This window comes from Ruditapes philippinarum, unplaced genomic scaffold (genome assembly GCF_026571515.1).
Source record: "Ruditapes philippinarum isolate M1 unplaced genomic scaffold, ASM2657151v2 ctg67_1_1_1_1, whole genome shotgun sequence".
In the NCBI taxonomy this organism is placed as follows: domain Eukaryota; kingdom Metazoa; phylum Mollusca; class Bivalvia; order Venerida; family Veneridae; genus Ruditapes; species Ruditapes philippinarum.
In genome coordinates this window covers 637,444-663,901 of record NW_026859561.1, presented here as the reverse complement: position 1 = coordinate 663,901, position 26,458 = coordinate 637,444, and the positions used below count along the sequence as shown (strand labels likewise).

Below are 26,458 nucleotides of genomic sequence, written 5' to 3'. Positions count from 1 at the left end.
AAATATAAGTGTGTCATAAACCAATACTCCAGCTTTGAAACGTATTCTCTCTTTTACAAAAAAAAGAACAGATTCCGTATTGCCCAACACCCTCAATACCTTTCCACCAATTAGATCAGCTTTTATAGAAACATTATTTCATATATTTAACATAACTATAAAAACAACAACAACAACAAGGCACAACACCACTAAAATCACCAATAATTTTAAATGATTTTACAATATAATATAACATACCTTTACCCTCCATGATTTTTGACGACACAATCCTGACAATGTCAATATAATATTTAATATAACAGTCACATAAAATATTTCATCAATCTCCGTAAAAATGATATTTATACCACCAATGTTCTGTATGAAAAGTTATTCTTATAAACCAAAATTAATAATCAGCTGGCCTCCATCAATATACTAACAAAATGCACAATTTATTCAAGTCCATCAGTATCCTTTCATAAATTTGTTATATTTTGAAAGCAGAAGATAAACTTTCAATAACAAGAATTAATACTATCGAAGCAATAAATCATAAGAGAGAAAAAAAACTCCCCTCTGCTATATGACACTTCTACAATTGCAATTTAAGTGTGCAATAATATTTCAATTTTTTCAAACTACGGTAAAGAGACTGTCAGAGTATTAAGGAAGCATTAATTTCTCGTCATCAATATTGAGATAGGGTCTGACGAGATATGAAACAAGAAACTCCAGAGAGTAAACATAAGCTTTCACAATTGTGTTGTATACGTTGACGATAATAGATTGTTGTTGCGACATTTAATTCACGGACTCGAGAACCGCGGCCTATTTTGATTGTCTGTGCCGATATTCGATTACAAGCAACGTTTGGGTCGGCCTTGCGATAATGATATTAAACAAATTATTTTCCAAATAAAGAGCGAAAAATTAAAGTTCACAAGCCTGCACTTAACACTATTGTCATCTTACTTAAACAAATTTACATTTTGAATTAAGCGTCTATTTAAATCTCTAAAATACATAAGTAGACAGTTAAACAATACAGTAAGGCCGTTGCTTCCTGCGGACAATACTTCACTACTTGATCACAATACAAGATAATCTACGAAAACATAAAAAAGTTCTCTCTTCAAGGATTTCACCTTCCCTAAAGAGGTTAGGTACTTTCATAAAAAAAAAATCTTCCTTAGATATATAAACTGCACAGGATGGTAACAGTGGCTTTAGAAACTATAGTGACAAACATTCCTCTTGATTTTTTTTGTTAAAAGTACTTCCCCTTTTCTGCAACTACAATTTAATGATGTTTTTTTTTTTTTTTTTTTTTTTTTTTTTTTGGGCGTTTGCAGAAAAATTCTTATTAGTTTTTATATGCAAAGATGATTTAAATAAATAAATAGAATTGTGATATACTACCTGGGAATCATAAAAATATTTAAAGGTAATTCATATTTTTACAACTGATAACAAAAGTTGAATAAAATTCATATTTTCTACCACAAGTATTCAGAAAATTACAAAAAAAGAGACAAACATGGGCAGCAATTTCAGAAAAATAAAAACTAGAGTTAAAGCCCTTTATTTATTCATCTTCCCTGATAAATACATATTTAGTAGTTATTTTAATCTATTTGGTGGTGAAGTATTATTACTGACTTTTGTTTACCATGATTTCTGTATACATTTTTTATAGTAATAATTTAATAATGTACATGTAGTCCATGAAAGTTTGCAAGATACATATATTTCATTTCATCTTAACTGTCAAAATTTTAATGTAAATAATTATTTCATAATCTTAGTTAAACTTCTTTTTTCATGATATCATGAAATTTTCTATCAAAATAAAGTCCCACTACAAAATATCGTGTTCCAAACCCCCTGTCCCCACCTCAAAATTATTTTCGCAATAAAGAACAATATATCATAGCAAACAATTGAAAAACAAGATCAACTTTAAAAGGGGGACAAAAGATCATAAAGCCCATACATTATGTATTATTTAAACAAGGCCAATCTCAGGGAAGAGCGAAACCGATATGCTAGCCGATCATCTTTACCATGTGTATCTATCCACTTACACTTCCTATGATTTCTTCATTAAAAAATACTCTTTGTCAAAAAATATTTTAAACAATTATTGACACTGTATTCTATGTCATACTTATTAAATAAAAAACATACAATAAACCATTCTTTTTTTAAATTGCTTTTTTTCTTCTTTTTTTTTTTCACTTTTTTATTTTTTTATCAAATTTTGTAAATTACTTGTTTAACAGAGCATCTTTTATGCCTTTGATGAAACAACATTAGCACGGAGTTGAAATAACAGAATTTCGGTCCAGATTGAAATCTAGCGAAAAATTATCATATAAATTTATCCTTTACAAATTTTGCGAATTTTCACATCAGGATTCGCACCATCATATTATGCAATCGGGACAATAAGCTAAGCTATATTTCATTAAAAAAAAATTTCTCATTACAACATAAAGAAAACATTTTTTGACAATTGAATCGGCACCACCTCTTCTTAACAAAAGGATCGGCAAAGTTATAATTGAAATTATACACCAGAAACGGTGACACAATGATGATTGTTTGCGGGTACAAGACGGTCCTTGTGTTCGGGCGGAGGACAATATGGTAGCGTCTTGTTTCCCACTTGTCGTAACGATTATACTTTACTGCAGCGCTAACAATAGCTGTGATGAATGTATAATTTAAAGAAAGATATGACAATCGGTATGAATATAAAAGATTTTTATCACCTAAATAATGCACAGGTTAATTCAAAAGTCATGCTGTTAATCACACAAGACTGACAGGGTTTTGTTCGGGAATTTCAATTACGTCTTCCCTGTCTCATTTTACAATTATATTGTTAAAATATTCATTTTATTATGATAACGAAATGAAGATACAAAAAAAAAAATGTTGAAAAATAAAGACGCATCTATCTTGTATCTGAGGGCCAGAGAGAAATTGTGTTGTTCTATTTTGTATTAAGAAAACACAATTTGCTGATTATGATAACGAAATGAAGATACAAAAAAACTAGAACTGTGTCCAAAGGACACGGATGCCCCCACTGACAACATATATGGTATATAGTGAAAAAATCAACAAAGGGCCATAATTCTGTTAAATTTGGTCGCAGCGAAAATTCCTTCCTTTACTTCCATCTACACATTAAGGTTGTTCATCCCTGGAAGTTTAAGCAAAATCTGCCATCCGGTTTAAGAGGAGTTGCGTTCACAAAAATTCTATATGGTAAATAGTGAAAAAAATCAACAAAGGGCCATAATTCTGTTAAATTTGGTCACAGCAAAAATTCCTTCCTTTACTACCATCTACACATTAAGGTTGTTCATCCCTGGAAGTTTAAGCAAAATCTGCCATCCGGTTTAAGAGGAGTTGCGTTCACAAAATTTCTACATAGTATATAGTGAAAAAATCAACAAAGGGCCATAATTCTGTTAAATTTGGTCGCAGCAAAAATTCCTTCCTTTACTGCCATCTACACATTAAGGTTGTTCATCCCTGGAAGTTTAAGCAAAATCTGCCATCCGGTTTAAGAGAAGTTGCGTTCACAAGATTTCGGGACGTACGGACAGACGTACGGTCGGACGGACGGACAAGTGCAACGCTATATGCTCCCACTTTGTGGGGGCATAAAAAAAATGTTGAAAAATAAAGACGCATCTATCTTGTATCTGAGGGCCAGAGAGAAATTGTGTTGTTCTATCTTGTATTAAGAAACCATGATTTGCTGTTCTATCTTGTATTAAGAAACAATGATTTGCTGTTCTGTCTTGTATTAAGAAACCATGATTTGCTGTTCTGTCTTGTATTAAGAAACCACATTTTGCTGTTCCATCTTGTAATAAGAAACCACATTTTGCTGTTCTATCTTGTATTAAGAAACCATGATTTGCTGTTCTATCTTGTATTAAGAACGATTCAATTGTTTAAAAATTTATACTTAATTCCCAAAATTTTGCTTACTATTGAGAAAAAAGATGGTTGAAAAATTTCATTGTTCCATTTTTTTTTAGAAAACCAAAATAATGGATAAAGATTAATTTTAAAAGAAAATTTGTCAAGTGTTTTTCCTACAGAAAGGATAATCTTATAATTTTTATATTAAAATATCTTTACTATAAAGTGCATTATCCCAGGCACAAATGAATTACCTGGGTAGGTCTAATGATTCTGTTTTAGTCAGAAGGACAATTAAAATGCATAGCTGAGTTATCATAAAATCAAAAAATCATTTTTGGTTTTGATAGTTTTTTTCACATTAAAAAAACAAAAATCCACTTAATTTTTGATGCAAGTTCAAATTATTCTGTCCTGACAGGATTGTTTAACTGACAAGTTACTGTCGTTATCAAAGTTGTGGTCACATGACATCAAAATAACTGACAAAACCGCGAAGAAAAAGCAGACAGCCCAATTAGCATACAATTAGTACAGCAATTATCCAATTTTGATAAAAAAAAATCTCTTCCAATCACTGTTAGACAATGCTGGCAATTTTTCTAAGAATATTCACAATTGTGCTGCCATATTTTGAGGCATGCATGATCCCTCATTGACGTTATCTCTGACAATGCTGACATTCTATTATTCTAATTTTTACCCTAAGAGTGATAACAAAACCCTCAATCTATTCTATGCATTGTCTTTTCTGGTCTTCAGGATATCGAATATTCTTAAGGACTTTGGTTATATGAAAACACACAATAACACTAGCATTTCTATAATTATTAACCTATTACATTTTTTTAAGTAATATAATTATCTAAAATTAAAACACTTAACTTTAATAAAAATAAAAAATCACTTTTTATTTTCTTATTTATTTATCTTTTAATAAATTAATTAATTAAATTAATTTATTCACTTTTTGTTGTTGTTGTGGATGATTTGTTGCTAAATTCCTGGTCTAATAATAGAAAACACTATCTTGCTAAGAAAAATTACTTAATTTTGTTAGTACTGAACCAAAAAAATTCATTCTTGTGGCCTTAAAAGACTTTTTTTTAAATTTAATATGCTCTAAAATTAACTCCAAACTACACATGCAACATATTTCTTACAAACTCAAAAGGTCTTGACTTTTTTTTATGCTAAAACATTCTTTCAATGATAACACATAATTTACAGGCATCTGCCTTGGAACAGAATGAAAAAAAAAAGATAACAATATCCAAAAAGAATTATTACTACCATTTTCCGATGTCCTTGAAACAGGTCTATTCATATCAAAATAAACAATTATAATCAAGTACCTCTGATTTTGTTGTTTTTTCTGTGGCTTGGCATTTCATTCAAAGAAACAAAATCACAGAAAAATATCTAAAGGGCTCCGAAACTGAAGTATTTTCACACGTTCGGGGGCTCCGAGACTCGGAAAAACCTCAGAGCACTTCACACCTAAACGGATATATGCTGATAAGCTGCTTCCTTAATACTCCATATAATGATCATTATTCTGCTTATTAACTCAACAATTCAATTGTTATAACGTTTCAATGACAAGAATCAAATGGCGGGGCAATTACAATCCCAAGTGCACAAGTAGCTGGGTGCTTCAAGTGTTTCGTATCAATTATATAAAACTATATATTCTCTACAGACATGCTAATTTCACATAGAATCAAAGTGGAAACTTGTTGATCAACAGTTATAGAGAATATTAAAAACACAAACATGTCCTTCCTCAGAAAATGCTCTCTGATACAAGTCATGTCTTACTTGTAATTAAAAAAAAAAATTGTATAATTTTTTCCTTCTTAAATTTTTTGTATTTTTTATTAGCTACTCAGTTACAGACCCTAATGAGCATGTTGTGCATGTACATATTATTGTGTACATGACGTAAGTTGTACATGACATTAGTAGATATACATGCACTGATTCAATATGGATTCATCTTTTAAGATTTTTAAGACTTCACTTCAGCATCAACCTAGTGGCTAAGATCATCATTAATTGGTAAAATCTTTGGGTTTTTTGTGGTTTTTTTTTGGTCTCAAACCCAGGACTGTCATCTTGACAGTGATTTTTTTGATCTGCCTGACAATTAAAAACTTTTATTCAAATCATTTGCATTTCCCACATATTTTAATCATTCTTTTGGAATTTCAGTTTAAAGAAATACTCAAATGCACCTAGGCAAATTATACAACTAGTAAAATATGTTTTTATTTAATTCTCAGTACACCTAGAGCAAATAAGATATTTAATTAAGGACATATGAGCCGCGTCACGACAAAACCAACATAGTGGGTTTGCGACCAGCATGGATCCAGACCAGCCTGCGCATCCGCGCATTCTGATCAGGATCCATGCTGTTCGCTATCAGTTTCTCTACTTGTAATAGGGTTTGTAAGGGAACAGCATGGATCCTGATCAGACTGCGCGGATACGCAGTTTGGTCTGGATCCATGCTGGTCACAAACGCATTATGTTGGTTTTGTCATGACACGGCTCATATAAAGATTTACTAGACAGTCTGCGATGAGTTAAATCAACTATAATTTGTTCTACATACTGACAAGTCAGTGTCTGATCTTGTAAGATTGGTGTCAGGCAACCATCGCAAGCCAGACATTTCCTCGTCTTTTGTCAGGGGCAAGAAAACAACTTATTGTAGCGTAAATCAATCATTTCATGCTGTCAATGAATAGTCAAACAATATTTGCCGAGAAGAACAATTAGAGGAATGCAAATATTTCCGCAGACTTTGATAAAGCGTCCAAAAATGACAATAGTAAATAGATGTAAGAGCGTTGTTAACAGAGACCGTTCCTCCTTCGACCTTTGATCCTAAAGTCATTCTTCTTCCTCCTCGATACCGACATCGCCGTTGAATACTTTTATTACCGCTATCATATCATTATCTTCCTTATAAAAGAATTTCAACATTAAAATAATCCATTTAAAGCATCATTCTTATATTTTATAATAATATTATTGTGTTAAAAACAGATATGACATAATGAGTCATCTCAAAATGCAATTTGGTCACTGCAGTGTGAAGTTGTTGTAGATAACTTCCTAAAATCAACATAAACAGATATACAAGGGTATATAAATCAGGTGAAACTTTACACTATTAACATAATCTTTAACATGATCTAATCTAAATCTTTTGGAAATGTCTATAAAAAACAGTACTAAGGGATTCAAAAAGGGGATAGATATAGAAGTAAGCAGCAAACACCAGTATAGGGATCTAAGGGTGGCATGCCTGTAACTTTAAATGAATTAAAAAATATCTAAAAAAGTAATTGAACTTTCTATACATATTATTACATCATTTCAAATTGAAATAAATTTCATCTTTCAAATCCCTTAAGTATGATATTTTATCCAACAATTACCTGTATTGATCTTCATCAATGGAAAAATTTTGTTTATAGACAATGTTATCAGACAGTGCACTTTTTCAACAATTATTCACATGACATAAAGTCAACTTTAAAACCATTTATAACAATATACCCTTATACAAACACTTTCTTATCCTACACAGACTTGAATCCTTAACTTTAAAATCAAACATTATCAAATATTGTAAAAAATACTTCAACAGGTAAAATTTCAATATTAATGATATACAAATAATATTATATACAACAGTATTTGTCATTTTGGGTGGCCGTTTTTCAGTTAATAAACCCATTGAGCGTCGGAAATGCGAAAAGGGATTATTTCTCAAAACATAATATTAGAAACGGATTCATTTGTTCCTGCACTTGACAGTGAGTGGTAAACCGTATATACTCTTCATCATAGTTTTTTCTAACTCAATGTGGATTAAATCGCATAATGTACAATACAGTTTATCCCACAATGCCGTATTTGAAATCGAAACTCAAACCAATCGGAAACGTACCAAAAGCTATTACTATTCAGTCTTTTATAAAAAGCAGCATGTGTCCCTAATAGAAATGTAATGATTTTACACACAATAGACGTTGATGACTTTATTAGCGCATTGTAAAAAGCAAATCCCCTCATTGTTCTCGCAATAATGATTCTGACCTTTTTCTCAACAGCCGAGGTGAAGTGCGTCCAATATTTTGTTTGAAGACTATGGAATAAAGCTTCACTGTTTTATTACATTCTTATATTCAATGGAAGAAAATGGAATATCCCTGCTCAAATTTTCCCCGAGATTGGAAATATTGTTTTTTTTTATTATGAAAATATCAATGTGACTGATCACAATAGAGAAATCGCCGGGGATTAAAAAGTTTTTTGTAATTTGGTCCTGTCTCAATGCACAGGGTATTGTTATCTGGAAATTGAATTCGTTGACAATATTGTTTGGCGTTGTTCCATTAAACAAGTGAAGTTCGGCATTATTTGAGACAAAATAGGCAGAAATGCGCGAACTGATTGGGAACGATACAAATAACTGTCAAGGGAATTTTTACAAATGAAACTATAACAAATGCGGCAAGTTACTAGATTAAATGATTTTTTTTTTCTACTATGAAACTGCAAATCATTCTTGCAATAAAGCATTGACACTTGTAACTGTTTGTACTGTTGGCCTCTTTTTTAAAAAAAAAACATTTTCTATACAAGTACAAGTGTTTTTACTTTTGGCCAATTTCTAGATTAAAGTTTTTTCCAGATGAGATTGCGGCTTTGAGAATAAATCTTGTTTAAGCAGATACGTGTATTACACATATCTGTAATAAATTGATGTATAATTTTTTTTTAATGATTGTAAAACATAAAGCTGTAAGTGGTATCACAGTTGAGTATTCATTTAATTTCATTTGTAAATAAATTGAGGAAAATCATTAAAATTCCCCTAAAATTTGTTTTAAATGAAACATAAGTATTATGTGCAATAATAAACTTAATTTGGTTTTAACAATATGCATGCATCATTTTTTGCATGATATAATATAGCAATTAAATTTGAATTATAAATACGAATATCGACAGGTTTAATGTTTGTTTTTAATGAATCATTAATCTGTTTTTTGGTAATACATTATTCCTGTTTCAAATTTGGAAATGTCCCATATTATATGGGGAGTGAAGACCCAGCAGCCCTCGGCTGTAGAGACTGGGTATAGACTTGATGACAGTTGAAGACCGAGCAAATGTCAGCAATAGAGACTCTGTACAGAATCCATGGCAGTTTAAGACCATGCAGCTGTCAGCGGTAGAGACTCAGTACAGACTCCATGACAGTTTAAGTCCGAGCAACGTTCAGCGGTAGAGACTTGGCATAGACTCAATGACAATTTAAGACCGAGCAGTTGTCAGCGGTAGAGATTGGCATAGACTCAATGACAATTTAAGACCGAGCAGTTGTCAGCGGTAGAGATTGGCATAGACTCAATGACAATTTAAGACCGAGCAGCTGTCAGCAGTAGTGACTTGGCATAGACTCAATGACAATTTAAGACCGAGCAGTTGTCAGTGGTAGAGATTGGCATAGACTCAATGACAATTTAAGACCGAGCAGTTGTCAGCGGTAGAGATTGGCATAGACTCAATGACAGATTAAGACCGAGCAGCTGTCAGCAGTAGTGACTTGGCACCGACTCAATGACAGATGAAGTCTGAGCAACGTTCAGCGGTAGAGACTTGGCATAGACTCAATGGCAATTTAAGACCGAGCAGTTGTCAGCGGTAGAGATTGGCATAGACTCAATGACAATTTAAGACCGAGCAGTTGTCAGCGGTAGAGATTGGCATAGACTCAATGACAATTTAAGACCGAGCAGCTGTCAGCAGTAGTGACTTGGCATAGACTCAATGACAATTTAAGGCCGAGCAGTTGTCAGTGGTAGAGATTGGCATAGACTCAATGACAATTTAAGACCGAGCAGTTGTCAGCGGTAGAGATTGGCATAGACTCAATGCCAGATTAAGACCGAGCAGTTGTCAGCAGTAGTGACTTGGCACCGACTCAATGACAGATGAAGTCTGAGCAACGTTCAGCGGTAGAGACTTGGCATAGACTCAATGGCAATTTAAGACCGAGCAGTTGTCAGCGGAACAGACTCGATGACAGTCAATGACACACCAACTGTTACTTGAAAAGACTCGGTAGAGACTCCATGACAGTTTAAAAGCTGCAGGGATTTGGTAGACTCCATGACATTTTACAATAAAAGGCCAGCAGCTGTAATCATTTTTTTACATGAAGACTGCATGGTTACTTCTGAAAAATTTCACTAATAAACATGCAGAAGAATAGTTAAAACATTGCTAAATAAATGGCTGCTTTTCTCAAAGAGCTTATTAAGTTCCGTTCTTGAGATAAAAAACAGTCTCCATGAATGTATGTTCTGAAAAACATCAAAAGTAGTCTCTTCAGATGATAAGTATAGTTAGTATAAATCTAAAATTTTTACCGTATAATACAACATCATTAACAAATTAACGAATTAAGAACACTAAGTTCATCCTACTGTTTGAATAAAAAGATTAATTTCAAGCAAGGAAATTGCTTCACACCCGCATTTTTCCAATACCATTGTCAAGTACACGAACATGTTAACAGTAGTGTCAGATGTGACAACGCGAACACCTCCCTGACCTTGTTAAAATACTATAAGTATCATGACGTTAATAAGTGCGAAAGCTAGACAATACAAGTGTTCAATAAAGGAATATGTGACCTAGTGCAGAATCAATGAAATACCTCAAATTATTCACGTAATTAATTCCTTAAATAGAATCATTTATTAAAAAAAAAAAAAAAATACTGCTCTGTTTTAAGTCTAAAAAAAGATATGCATCAACAATAAACAGTTTAAAGTGGTTTTATTCAATTTCAATCATTTAAGATAACAAAAGTATTATGGCTCAAAATAAATTTTATCGTAAGTTTTGTCAAATAAATAAAATCTGATGACATTAAAAAAGGACTTCAATACATGGCATATCAGCGTAACAATGTCTCAAGATCCGTGGGCTACTTTGGTTGGCAGATAAAACATTTCACTTCTAGATACGACACTAGACAATGTCAATAGGGTTGATACCTAAATTGAACACTCGGGATTTGTTGGGTTACCGGTATTGTTATCTCAGAAGACAATAGTCACGATGATTAGAGAAATCGCTACTGTACACACTGGTTACCACGAAATCCAACCTACAAATAGGGAGTAATGTCCTTGCGTGGGTCTGATTTTATCAAATGAACATCAATTTATAATATTTTTTATTTTGTTCTTAATGCTCTAAATGATTTGATAAAATTTTAACAATGCTTTTAAATTGTGAATGACAGAAATGAGTAACTTATTGTCATTCGCGTACTTTGTTTAAAGCCAGGCATCAGGCATGGCGATACTTAACAATGCAATCCTAAAATATAATGAATTAAATCTTTTCAATTTATGAAAATTGGAAAAAAATGTGAGTAAATATCCTGGCCAATATTCTAATCCATTGAAAAAAAAAAAAAAAAAAAGCTATGAAGACAATGACATCAGCAAACAGATATCTCTTAAATGTCATCTGGTGTCATCAATGTGAAACAGAAGCTTGAAGAGCTCTCCACTGTAACAGATAATGGGAGATAACCTACTGATAAGAAAACTAATATAAAGTGGCCAGAAAAGAGAGGGAAGTTGCATTTAGCAGCTCTGGTTATTGTTAACGATATCAGAATTAAATGCTGAGGTACACTAAGTGTATTCATTTGTCAAAATCTCTCATCATGAGTGCATTTAGGGCTTTTCATATACATGTAATAAATCAGAAAATAAAGTTACTTTCTACAGTTTACAAAGTTCAAGACTTTCAAGTACATGTTGAAAGATACACAAAGAGGAAACATATTTAAAGAGTATAAATTTAAATACAGTAACAACATATTAATCTGTCCATCTCCCATGACCCATAAACATGTGTCGACCTGACACCCTTAATATACTGAAAAAACGGCAAATTCTTATTTCAAGAAGAATGAAAAAAAAAAAAAAATAATATATCAAGAAAATAAAAAGAATGCAAAAGAAGAAAATTGTAATCTTTAAATAAAATTATAACTTTAATGTTAAATATTTATGACAAAGTATGTCCAAATTTGATTCTTTACTTACTTGTTCATTGTGTGAACTGTAATTCCATATACAACTATCAAGCTTTTAAAACTATCTAAAGCTTTACTGATAACTCCGATTCATAGAACTATATAAAGTTGACGTATCACAATATATTCATCATCGCTAATACCTTAGCCATATCATTTCAAAAATAACAATCGTGCCAAGTGAAATAAGACTTATCTTTCTTATTCTTCTCTAACAATTTAACATAACAAAACATTATCTCAGGTACTCTACCTATTTTCTTCTAATCTACACCCGTATTGACCTATTAGAGATTTCTTCGGGATTTTCTGCGGCCATTTTCTCCTGCAGGGATTGAGCATACGATTGTGTGCCAGGAGATTAGAGAATGCTGTAGGATAAGCCCCTTGTTTCTCTTGTTCCCCGTTCTCGACCACTCGTATTATAAAACCCTTAAATGACTTTCATTGTTAGATAACCTGACGTCTAGACACACATACCCTATCTTTCAACTCAAACATTTTGTTCAAACTGATAATGTACAAATGTATTTGTTTTGTGTATTCAAGAATTATATCCATATATATATCAAGCTATTCTTTTAATTGGATTTGGTCAGTTTAAACAACCTCTTAAGTCTTAAGATTTCTAGTCAGATTTGTACATTGTAAAAACTTTCATCAACAAAGTTCAGTCAGTTAAGATTGTGACTTATGACAAAGCGGAGTTATTTCCATTTAAATAATCTCTAAATACTCAGCTTTTGTTTTAATCTTGAAATTATTGAACAAATAGTTTTCGGTCAGTTAGATAGACAATAGCAACCCCAGCGGGGAAAAAAATATAGCTCAAAAGATTTTGTTATCACTTAGCATGACAAATGCAATAACAGCATTATTATATCCCGCCACCCCTGGTTACCGCACAAGATTTAGCTATTACAACTCAACTGTATTTGATGTGTCAACATACTGAAGAAAAGTAGGATTGAAAAAGTCAACAATAACATTGTTTTATCTCGAACAAAACACTTTGCCCACTCACCGAAACAATGCAACTTCTTGTTTGAAAACTCGACTCATCTGTCCATATATTTTATAGATTTTATAGCTTAAATGTTTTAAGTACAATTGAATTCATTTTATTATGAACGTTTTGATTTACGATGGCACTTGACGCAGACAATTTGTGTTTTTTTTTCTGCATTGTACGCACTAACGTTTATTCGTTCTTGAACGATAAGTAGGCAATTTTTCATGAAAAATCTTTAACTACAAAATAAGCTTTCAAGTTTAAGCTCTGAAGGTTTGAAGCATTCAATGGTAAACAATTGTAAATTATGTAATTGAAGGACTGAGTAGAAAAAAACTTTTGTTCCTTTTATTAACTTTCAAACTGAAAACAATGTCTTCCATTCAGCTACCAAATAATACTCAATGCATTTACACAATCGCACTCCTAGAAATCAGAAACAGTCATAATAATGCCAAAAAATGACCAAATCACATAATCCCAATGCTAACCTACAGGGGAAAATGATGACAACCGCTTTGAAAAAGTTCAGTTGGAATCCCATAAGAAATATAATTATGAGAAGCACACAGAGAAATTTTTTATACCTAGCTGAACGCCTGCCCTACTGACAACATTCAACAACCTTATGAATAGTTTTCCATTGGAAAACCTTGTAAAAAAAACCCTCCATTCTCTCTAAAAAAGAAGAAAACTTCAATCAACACTGTTTTGAAAATATTGTCATTATTTTATATAAGTTTGATATATGATCAGTGCAAAAGGGAGACTGCTTTTAACTGTTGAAACAATGGAGGAATCCGATAATCCTTTTCTTTATATCTCAGCAACTTACACCACAAAATCTCTTGGACATAACTAGAACTATCGCTGAATGCGATTCATACCCCCACCAATGTCCTTGACAGAAGAGGACTTGGAAAGGTGGTTAAGGCAATAACTTGTGTGGCATAAATACATAAAAAGAAATTATCTCTGGTGAAAAAAAGACTAACAGTACAGGTAATAGTATAAATATATTATCAAATCATGTTCGAAACAGTTACAAAAAACCTTTCATTTTCCCTATGTACTAAACATTTTATTTTTAAGTCAATTTTTGACCTTCAAGTGTGGCCTTGACCTTAATCTGGCACACGGGTAACATGGGTTTTGCACATCGCCCAGTTGGGGTGAACATTTGAGTAAAGTTTGAAGAAAATCCTTCCATTAGTATAGAATTTATAGAGCCGACACAAAATACTGTCTAGTATTGATTGTATGTAAATTTGAAGACTTAAAAAGGGGCATAACTTAAAAAGGGGTCAAAATGCAAAACAGAGTAATGAAACTTGACCTGCATATCTTATTTGCGACATCTCATATATCTTAAAGTTTCAAACAAATACCTGTGCTAGTTTCAGAATTATTCAAGTACATGTTAAAATTTAAGAACATTTTCTAAGTCAATTATTGACCTTCAAGTGTGACCTTGACCTTTAGAAGGCACAAAGGTGACATAAATTCTGCACATAACCTTGTTGAGGTGAACATTTGAGTAAAGTTTGAAGAAAATTCTTCCATTAGTATCGGATTTATAGAGCCGACACGACATATTGTTATATATTTGATTGTATGTAAATTTGAAGACTTAAAAAGGGGCATAACTTTGTTAAAATGCAATACAGAATTATGAAACTTGACCAGCATATCTTAATTGTGACACTTCAAATACATTTTAACCCTTTCCCCCATGAGCATATCGTGAAAAATGGCCATTTTAACTGAAAAGCCTCCTCTTACAAGTTCAAACTGCTATGAAACTATGAAAAATGCTTCAATACTAATCAAACTTGGCACAAATGTTGACTGGACCATTGCCTTTGTAACGACATGCTCAGTCTTAAATTTCCTGTTACCATGGCAACGAGGGGACATCTCAAAATTGCCAAAAATCACTATTTTGCCTCGATTTTTTCCATCAAAATTTATTTCAAAGTGCTGCAACTTCTCAATGGATTGAGATAGAGTCAAAGGCTTTTCAGCGTTGGTTACACGTTACTTTATGATCAACCTGGGGTCATTTTAAGCCTCTCACAAGTCCAAAATTTTCTTGGCGATGAGGGGGACTCCGCCCCCCTTCAAACCCCCCAAACAGAAGGGGGCACATCCCCCTTCTGGCAACCCCCTGATGTATTATTTGGATGGGGGACGGCGCCGAAAAAATGGTCACTTTTTTTAACAACATTTCTCAAACGAAAAACAGTGTTTGGGGTCTAAATAGGACATTTTTTCACTGTTTGAGGCCTCAAAAGGGGGGGGGGGGCAAAAAGCCGTCGAAACACGCTTATATAAGGGAAAAGGTTAAGTTTCAAGCAAAAACCTTTTCTAGATTCAGAAATATTCAAATAAATGTTAAAATTTAAGAATATTTTCTAAGTCAATTTTTGACCTTCAAGTGTGACCTTGACCTTAAGCCGGCAAAAGGGTGACATGGGTTCTGCACATCCCCTTGTTGAGGTGAACATTTGAGCCAAGATTGAAGAAAATCTTTCAATTAGTGTAGGACTTACAGAGCAGACACGACATACAGTGTAATATTTGATTGTTTGATATTTGACCTTCAATTGTGACCTTGACCTTGAGCTGACACATGGGTAACATCGGTTCTGCACATCCCCTTGTTGAGGTGAACATTTGAGCCAAGTTTGAAGAAAATCCTTCAATTAGTGTAGGACTTACAGAGCGGACACGACATATAGTGTATATTTGATTGTTTGATATTTGACCTTCAATTGTGACCTTGACCTTGAGCTGACACATGGGTAACATCGGTTCTGGCACATCCCCTTGTTGAGGTGAACATTTGAGCCAAGTTTGAAGAAAATCCTTCAATTAGTGTAGGACTTACAGAGCGGACACGACATATAGTGTAATTTTTGATTGTTTGATATTTGACCTTCAAGTTGTGACCCTGACCTTGAGCTGACACATGGGCTACATGGGTTTCTGCACATCTCCTTGTTGAGGTGAACATTTGAGCCAAGTTTGAAGAAAATCCTTCAATTAGTGTAGGACTTACAGAGCAGACACGACATACTGTGTAATATTTGATTGTTTGATATTTGACCTTCAATTGTGACCTTGACCTTCAGCTGACACATGGGCAACATGGGTTCTGCACATCCCCTTGTTGAGGTGAACATTTGAGCCAAGTTTGAAGAAAATCTTTCAATTAGTGTATGACTTACAGAGCGGGACAGGACATACTGTGTAATATTTGATTGTTTGATATTTTGACCTTCAATTGTGACCTTGACCTTCAGCTGACACATGGGCTACATGGGTTCTGCACATCCTCTTGTTGAGGTGAACATTTGAGCCAAGTTTGAAGAAAATCTTTCAATTAGTGTAGGACTTACAGAGCGGACAGGACATACTGTGTAATTTTTTGTTTTGTTTGATTTTTTGGGACCTTCAATTTGGCCCTTGCCCTTTTTGAGCTGACCCCCCATGGGCAACAGGGGTTCTAAACACCCCCTTTGTTGAGGTGAACATTTACCCAAAATTTGAAAAAAAACCCCTTAAATTGGTAGGGGGAGTTATAGAGCGGACACAAAATTGGAGCCCGCCCCAAAGGGACCAAACCGGGCCCCGGGAGGGGCCCCGACGCGACGTAGCAAATTTCCAAAAATTTTATCCCCCCACTTTTTGGGTTTTTTTTGGGGTATAAAAATTTTCTTTTTGGTCCCTTTTAGCCCAATCTGGGGTTTTAAACAGTTTAAAAAAACAAAATTCTTTGTAAGCATTTTTTATAAAATTTGGAACAACACAAAATCTATTTTTAAAAAAATTTGTTCCCCAACCCAAAATTTACATTTATTAAAATACATAAAATGCGAGATTTGGACATTTCTAACTCGAGTTCTTAATGGATAGAAAAACTCAAAATTTACAAAGTTAACACTAAAACTACAAACAAACCTTGTCTTGTATCTTTCCCATCAAATTGTTACCCTTTATCACTTCTCTGAAAAACATAAAAAGAAGCAATAATTAGTACATGTATACAATTACTAAAAAAAATCAAGTTTCTTATCTACAAAACAAAGCAAAAAAACCCTCAAAACTTTTAAATTAAGTTCTTATATGAGAAACATTACTTGGTTCCTTGTAGTAGTTAAAAATTTTGACAGTTGCATCCCTTTACGAGATGTTTGGTTCTGATAGTGACATAATTGTCAGTTACCTCCCTTTATTTGAATCCTCTCATTTGTAAAATACATATAATAAAATTGATATTATACATATTTGCAAAGAAATAATTTCAGAGTCTAAAACACTACAGAGAAGAATTTGAAATGAAAGGAAGAAGAATTTAAGAACATCTTTAATTAAGTCTGAATGACAATATACACTATGCTATGAAAATAATATATTAATTATTATTTAGTAATAAAAGTATTAAAACACAAGTATACAGCCAGATAAGTAGGCTGACATTCAATATATACCAATTCACTACTCAGTTTTAACATAATTATATTGAAGCACCTTAAATTCAAAATGGAACATTCCAAATTCAAATCTGGTCAAGTCAATTATATTATATTCAGCCATATCCTTAACCCGCTAAACCAGAAACAGATTAGCCTTTTAACAAGAGCAGCATGCACATCCATGCCGTCTGACCAGGTTCCTTACTGTTGGCCAACTAAATTTTATCTACATAAAATAAATAATGGACAGTTATAATATTATTGGAAGCCACAAATGTTCCATTTAAGAAATTCATTCAGGGTAAGGGTTAAAACTTCTACCTTCTATGTTAACAACATGTAGTTAGAAAAAAACCTGTATTATTCTTTCACAATACAATCCTTTATCTTTATATAAGGGTGGTCTTAATAAGATAATTCATAATTTTTTAATTTTTTCACAACAGGTCTCACTGTGAGAAAGCTTGTATAACAATAATTTATAGAAGAAAAAAACAAACAATTCTCCTCTCCCACTCATTTTAATGTGGCCATGAAGTTTGAAACAAATGACTACAGATAGGAAATTTTTGCATGCTTCAAAAGTCAGCGTGCAAAGCACTTCAGAAAGTGTGATAACACAGTATCAGCCGAGAATATACCTGCATTTCAAAGTATTTTAATGGAAAATAATTGCAGCAGATATGTTATGCAAATATCATTAAGTAGTTAGTTAATGAAACTACAGTGTGTATAACATGTTTTAATAAGACAGAATTTAAATCGCAGGGGAACAACCCCGTATCTGATCAAGTTTACAGTGGCTGTTATATGAGTCTTGTTTAAAATACTCCCAAAAAAAAAAGATATTGTGGAAATTTGCACTGCTTAATTTTTTTATTTTTTTTTAAAATGGGCGGCACTGATGTGCTTATTTGTAAATATCTTTTGTTATTTTAAGACATTTGTCTAAAAAAAATTTAAAAGATGAACAATTTGATTATACTACATAGACATGCAAGCGGGCCTGACTGTTTTTGGTGTCTTTGAATAACTTTTTTATATCATTATTATTATTTCTTAATTTCCTCATTACAAATTTATTTAAATCTTTCTTCTTAAATAAAGGTTTATCTGTTTATATCTTTCTACTTTTTTACTAAATATCACTCCATATTGTTCCTTCCATTACTTATTCATCAATTTTCTTCTTTCTTTACTTTCCTTGTTTCATTATGAATCTTTTCATATCTTCCTTAAATCAATGAAGCATATAGCTCGTAATATTCAATAGTTTTTAGTCACTTGAAACTTATTACATTTTATCTGTATTATTTCAACATTTTCTGCATCAATCCAACACTGTTTGTGTCACTTTGACACTGTAGCATTTCGACACTTGTCTTGATCATTTCAATACTTTCAGTAACATTTAAACAATGTCTTTATCATTTCAGCATTAACTACATCATTTCAACTCTTTCCAGATAATTTCAACACTGTCTATCAATTGTACATCATATCATTTCAATATTTTCTACATCATTCAACACTGGATCATTTCAAAACTTAATTTGAACACTTTCTGTTTTAAACATTGTCTGTATCATTTCAACACTTTTTCATACAATCATCATTTCAATTTGGTATAATCTGAGGATTGTCTGTATCATTTTAACACTGTAATATTTCATCAATGTCATCATCATTTCAACATTTATCATTTGAGTATTGTCTGTATCATTCTAACACTATTTGTATCGTTTCATCACTGTCTGTATCATTCCAAGACTATATGTATCCTTTCACCAATGTCTACATCATTTCCCCAATGTCTACATCCTTTCACCAATGTCTACATCATTTCATCAATGTCTACAACATTTCATCAATGTCTACATCATTTCCCCAATGTCTACATCCTTTCACCAATGTCTACATCCTTTCACCAATGTCTACATCCTTTCATCAATGTCTACATCCTTTCACCAATGTCTACATCATTTCATCAATGTCTATGTTTTTTCATCAATGTCTACATCATTTTATAAATGTCTACATCGTTTCATCAATGTCTACAACATTTCATCAATGTCTACATCATTTCACCAATGTCTACATCATTTCATCAATGTCTACATCATTTCATAAATGTCTACATCATTTCATCAATGTCTACATCATTTCATCAATGTCTACATCATTTCACCAATGTCTACATCATTTCAACACTGTATCAGTTGATGATTGTATGTATCATTCCAACACTGTATCGTTTCAACCATGTCTACATCATTTCACCAATTTCTACATCATTTCACCAATGTCTACATCATTTCATCAATGTCTACATCATTTCATTAATGTCTACAACATTTCATCAATCTCTACATCATTTCATCAATGTCTACATCATTTCATCAATGTCTACAACATTCTATCAATGTCTACATCATTTCATCAATGTCTACATCATTTCATCAATGTCTACATCATTTCATCAATGTCTACATCATTTCATCAATGTCTACAACATTTCATCAATGTCTACATCATTTCACCTACATCATTTCATACTATCATTTCATCAATGTCTACATCATTTCATCAATGTCTACATCATTTCATCAATGTCTACATCATTTCAACACTGTATCATTTGATGATTGTATGTATCATTTCAACACTGTATCGTTTCATCAATGTCTACATCATTTCATCAATGTTTACATCATTTTTATCAATGTCTACATCATTTCATCAATGTCTACATCATTTCATCAATGTCTACATCATTTCACCAATGTCTACATCATTTCATTAATGTCTACATCATTTCATCAATGTCTACAATATTTCAACACTGTATCATTTGATGATTGTATCATTTCAACACTGTATTATTTCAACACTTTTTGTATCATTTCAACTTCAACACTGTCTGCATCATTTTATCAATGTCTTTATCATTTCTACACTGTATCATTTCATCAATGTCTACATCATTTCAACACTGCATCATTAAATTTATAGCTTAACACAATCATTTGAGGATTGTCTGTGTCTTTCCGACACTATTTGTATAATTTTAACACTTTCTGTATCATTTCATAAATGTCTACATGATTTTAACACTATGTTATTCAACAGTGTCTTTATAATTCCAACAATGTATTATTTCTCTGCTTTCAGTGGTTCTGTATGTCTGATTCCTACACTATGTCTTTTCAACACTACAATGTGTATCATTTCAATAATATGTTATTTTAACACTGTATAATTTCAACACTGTCTTTATCACTGTATGATTTAGCTGGATGGCTTCCTCAATGGAAATAATCAAAATAACTCACAGCCACTGCAGTCAGGGCCAAGTGGTTTGATCTACCCATTTGGCCACAGATGTCCCTGTATCATTTATTCAAACACTGTATCATTTGAACACTATCATTTGAACACTGAATATCTTTTAATACTGTTGTAATCATTTCAACACTCACATTTCAATATGGTATATGTCATTTCAACACTGAGTCATTTTAACATTACTTTGTAATCATTTCAACACTCTCAATTCAATATGGTATATGTCATTTCAACACTGTGTCATTTCAACATTACTTTTTATCAATTCCACACTTGTAAATCATGATCCATTTCAACATTTGTCATTGTCAATTTTACACTAAAATAATATCTGTATAATTCAAACATTGGGATTTGTGCATCATTTCAAGGCATTGTCAATATCTGTCTCATTTGATAATCAAATTTTACATGTTCATTTCAATGTCTTCAAAAACAAATGCTTGGTGCTTGGAGGTCATTATTTGTACATGTACATTGAAAAGAAGGACATGTTTTGGTGGCAAAAAGCACAAAACATTTGTGACCTTTGTAGGTTAGGAACTACAATGATAGTAATGGCATAGTTTCATTAAAATTTGCAGTGTGGTGAGATGTTTTGATAGTAAATTTGTGTTTCCTCAAAAATGAGAGAAGTATGTTATATTTTTCATAATGGAACTTTTTATGCAATCATTTTGGAAACCCTCGTATTGCTTTTGTTTATTCTTTTTTTTTCTTATAATATCTGCAATGCGCTTTAACTGTTAATTTTCATAACAAAAGTAAGTTTGAATATAATGTTATCAAACAATGATTGAAAACATAAAGTTAAGGTATTGTAAAAATAAAAATCCCTAAATTTCATATCAATGCCTCACAAATATAAACCCTACTCCTTCTCATTCCAGAAAGGCTGCTAATTGTTTATAGCAAATATAATTTCACATTATAATTTCACATTATATTTTGTAGTTTTATTTTATCAGTAAGAACAAAGGGGAGATTGATTTCAGAGATTTTTTGTCACTTAATTTTAACATTGAAATCAAGATTTCTATTAGACATCTACTGAAGTTATTATTAGATCACAGCTGTTGAAGTGGCTCCCCCTATGTGCAAGCACCTGTTATAATAAAGGGAACCAACCATCTAAAATATATCAAACATAAATATTACTGTTGTCTAAGCTTTTGAAGTTGGAAAGATATATGGGTAGATAGGTCCTGAAGAATTAAGTCAATTTCAAATGATAGAATCTTGATTTAACCATGATAACAAGTAGCTAATAGTCTTCGCAAAGAACAAGTGTTAAAGTCATTCATACAAATTGGGCCCTTGAGAGTTTTGTTTGCGAAATAACTGCCGTCTGCCTAAATGCTTTAAAAAATTTAATGATTTCCCCATATCAAAAAACATATCATTCCAAATTTCCTCGTAATATACAGCTGAAAAGAGATTTATGTTCTTATTGTTACAAGAAATGCTTCTCTGTTGTGTTTTATTAGTTTTTACACAGAATGTTTCAGTGTTTTGGCATGCGTGAAAAACTTTATCTATGATAATGATAAACATTGGAACTCTAGAGTACTGCCAGTGCTGAAACTATAACAACCAATAGTACTGCAAATATATTAGAACACAACAAAACAAATAAACAGTGAAATATGTGTCACAGGGTAAATAAAATGAGCAGCCTGACCAAGAATCTAGCAATGGACCTTTGGAATAACATTCCGCAGCTTTACCCACTAAGCTATCCAGTCTCTTACATATCAATCCCCAAAAAGTGACCAGCTCTGAACTATGACATACTTCCCTGCTTAATTGAAATTAGCATTTCTCAGGCTTAAAGTGAATTAAACTCTGAGTTATATTCAGTCAAGGCCCAACATTGGGTGCCAAATGTCCCAGCTCGACCAGGTTTTGAACCCAGGACCTTCTGACTACCATTCTATGGTTCTGTCAACTCAGCTATCTGGCCGCTTACACATCATCAACCCCAAGAAGTGAACAGTTCTGAACCGTCACAAATGAAAACCTTGAAAAATGTCCAATATGGCAAAAGTGAAAATGTTACAGGCTTGGCTTGAAGTGGTTTCTTCTACGTGTGTTTAGGAGTGACTAAATCTTCAGTTAAAACAACATTTTAACCCTTTACATGCTTGAACAGAAATTGTTTAACCTTTGCCATAAATAAAGAACCAGGCTAGCCAGCACATACCTGCAGTCTGACACGGCGATATTCTGGTAGCTCAGATTTTTATTTTTTTGACGATTGAAATCCCTTATATTTCTAATGGAATGCTCAAAGCAGGGCAAATCATTGCAAAATTAAGTCAGGTAGACAGTTTACGTAGCATCTTTGTAAGTTGAGATAATATGAATAAGAATGATAATATGAATACGGTAGTCATCATGAATAAAAGTCATCAATGGTATGCAATCTTGTCTAAAATTATATTATAAGGTTATGTTGAGATTGTGGACATCAAAGTAGAGAAATGATAGTCATAATAATAAATATCATAATAATATATCATAATACAGTTTAATATCATAGCCAGGTAATAAAATGATGAGAAAAACCACAATGGAGGTGGAATTGTCTGGGTTTTTTTATATTCCAAAGCCCTACTTAGCGTAAATGGCTGAAAATTTATTTTTTTTGGAAGAATTATTTAATTTTCAAGTGAACAACTGGTCTGCTTTGAAATAAAAGGACTTCTGAAGTAATAAATTACCAAGTTTATCTATGAAAAAAATGTAGGAATGGGTTAATGGTACTTAATTTTTTTCATTCTTCACTCGAAATTTAACAAAAAAACCCTTTAAGCCATTCCTTTATTAGATGAAAAGGTTGTACAGCAATTGTCATATACTTTGGGCCAATAAAAGGCATACTTGAAAGCCAACTTGACAATCTAAAGACCCTAGTTCGTTTAAAGATATAATGTCTATATTAATCACTTAATATCATCGGATAACAATTCTTTATAATGTCTTTATCTGTTTTTTATATCCTTGCCCGAACAATAACGAAAATTTTAAAAACTTTTATAATTATTGCGCACTTTTACGTTTTGTTAAAAAATGGCATTGGATAACGTCATATGATATGGACAATTGATTGATAAAAAAGTTATGATAAGGAACAGTCGGGAACAATGTCGTCATTTGGAAATAATCGGTCTTTATTCTTCATTGTATCCTTCAGGGTCGTGTTTGGCATCCCAATGTCAAAATTGAATAATCTCATACTTGCACAATAGATCACACCATTGTCAAAAATTTAGAAAATAATTAAAGTTTCACAATACCAATTAAATGGTTTATATATATCACAGGTATCGGTTTTTTAAACCCTCCCCTTTAAATGTGTCCACCTACTACACACAATGGTTAGCAAATTATATTATATATTCCCCCAACCAATCAATCCTGCAGATTTAAAAAAAAAAAGGTGCAGTGTAAATAATTATATAGTGGCTAAATCAGTTGATGACTGAATTGTATATATCATATAATTTACACAATAAGTAAGGTTGTTTGTTAATCAAAATTAGAATTCAAATTATTCAGAACTTGATATGACTTGAACACATCTCTGATGTAAAAATGATTTTACAATACATCAGAGTTTTTCTTCTTCACCTATCCTACAGGTACTCTAAGTCTTTACATATTGATTTGTAGCTGTTTAACATTGAAATTATATATTAAATTAAATGCCTTGAGATCAACAATTGACAATATAAAACTTGTTTTTGCAAAATTTAATACAAAAATAGTTATGATATTTCATTTAGTGAATATTCAACCTGTAATTCACATATTCTTGTATGATTACACTATTTGAAAAATCATTTAAACAGAGCTTATTCAAAAAACGTTTTTACAATTATTCTTACTGGCAATCAAAATTTAACTATATTTGTTGAACAGTGGTTACAATTTTAAATAAGGAAGACAATTTCACTAATGTAACTTTCCTTTAACAACTCAAAAACCCGAACAAAACTGTCTTTATCTAATGTAGAAACTAATAAGAGTAAAAAGCCATTTCACGACACAATAATAAATGCTTATTTTAACGTCTCATATCGTTAAATCTCGACAACCGTGTATCCCTTTCATTTTCCGTGTTCAATCAAGTATCAAAACGTACCAGAACAAAAAACAACGAAAAAAAATATTTAAAACTCCGCAATTGTTTGATTCAAATAAAGATGTAATTTACATTTTGACAAATTTCAACGTTTTAAGTTATCTCACCTTTATAATCAGATATCCTCAACAAATACATATTTACAGTCTAATATATTAAAATGTATCTCACAACTTTTATCTAAGAAGCAGTCTCTTCTTTAACAATAAATGTCACCCATAAAATATGAAAAACCATTGTTGAAATTTGTATACCGGGACAAAAAAAAATACCGTTCTTGATGATCGAGCAAATCTCGACGAATTAACACGTCTGTTGAAACTCCACCCCAAGAAAAGCTTTCCGAAAGTCGCATCGCCATGTGAGTTTTAATCAAATTTCAGTGTCATTAAATGTTTTGTTACGCAGCCTTATAGTTACATTGATAGGGAATATAATATACGTATTCTAATAAGTTTCCCATGCGCAAAACATTGTTAGAGAATTCATCAATCATATTTTCATCAGAATCCCTTTGAAGTTGACGTTGTATTAAAATTTTCATCGTCTAACTTTTAGCGTCAACAAAAGCTATTATTTACTGTATCAAAAACAGACAAATTTTTATACATGAGATTTGTATTATAGATTACATAAGCATTTTTACAATGGGCTCAAGGTGCGGGCTTCAGAAAGTTACCCGACTTTGAAATTAAAGTTTTCACCAGGGATGCTGAGTTAATTTAAACAACTTACACCCATTGTGTCCAGACTTCAAACTTGATGACTAAAAATGACAGGCTTTAAAAATTCTTACATTTCATTAATTTCATATGCTATAGAAAATACAGCTGTTATAAAATGGATAATTCAAATAATTATGCTGTCAAAAGCGTTAGCTGACAATTAAAAACAGGGAAGTAATCAGACTTCTCATGAATTTACATTTTGAGAAGGAGGTTTCCCATTTTTGTGAATTTATTTTGACAACAACAATCGAAATTCTCATGCAGCTGAAGTTGTTGAATATGCTCTTATGTCAGAAAGAATGAAGGTTTGTGGAGAATGGACCAGTTGCTTTCAGTCTTTGCTGAACTATTTGATACTGGTGATACAGGCTTATCAATTTAGTTCCAGCAAGTTAAGGGTTATGCAAAAGGCTTAAGCCTGGTGTTATTTTTAAGCTGTCCAGTTGAAATGTACAGGGCTTTGTTAATTCACATAGACTATAGTGTTCATCAAGTCAAGTAAGACACAGCAAGGATGTTCAGCCTAATTTGGCTATATACATTGTGTGCAGATGGCAAAAAAAACTAGAACTATCACTAAATGTGATTAATACCCCCACAAGACTGCTTCGGAAATAAGGATGTTACTAGTAACAGAATACCTTGTAAAAGAATCGAAATATAGAGTAA

General features: G+C 32.2%; 1 protein-coding gene across 4 annotated transcripts in view; it reads right to left on the bottom strand.

Moving 5' to 3' along the window:
* The window catches only part of LOC132756982 (transcription factor egl-13-like), a 148,827-nt gene that overhangs the window by 96,302 nt on the left and 26,067 nt on the right, over window positions 1-26,458 (bottom strand). For 2 of the 4 annotated variants that reach the window (XM_060748130.1, XM_060748132.1), the window contains exon 3: window positions 17,055-17,100. Coding sequence is in view for 1 of the 4 variants with exons in the window: in XM_060748129.1 (XP_060604112.1) it covers window positions 12,090-12,097 (8 nt within the window). In the remaining 3 variants the exon portion in view is untranslated. Of the gene's footprint in view, window positions 1-240; window positions 689-12,089; window positions 12,237-17,054; window positions 17,101-26,458 lie in introns of those variants that run through there. The other 2 variants (XM_060748129.1, XM_060748133.1) reach the window with 2 other exon arrangements.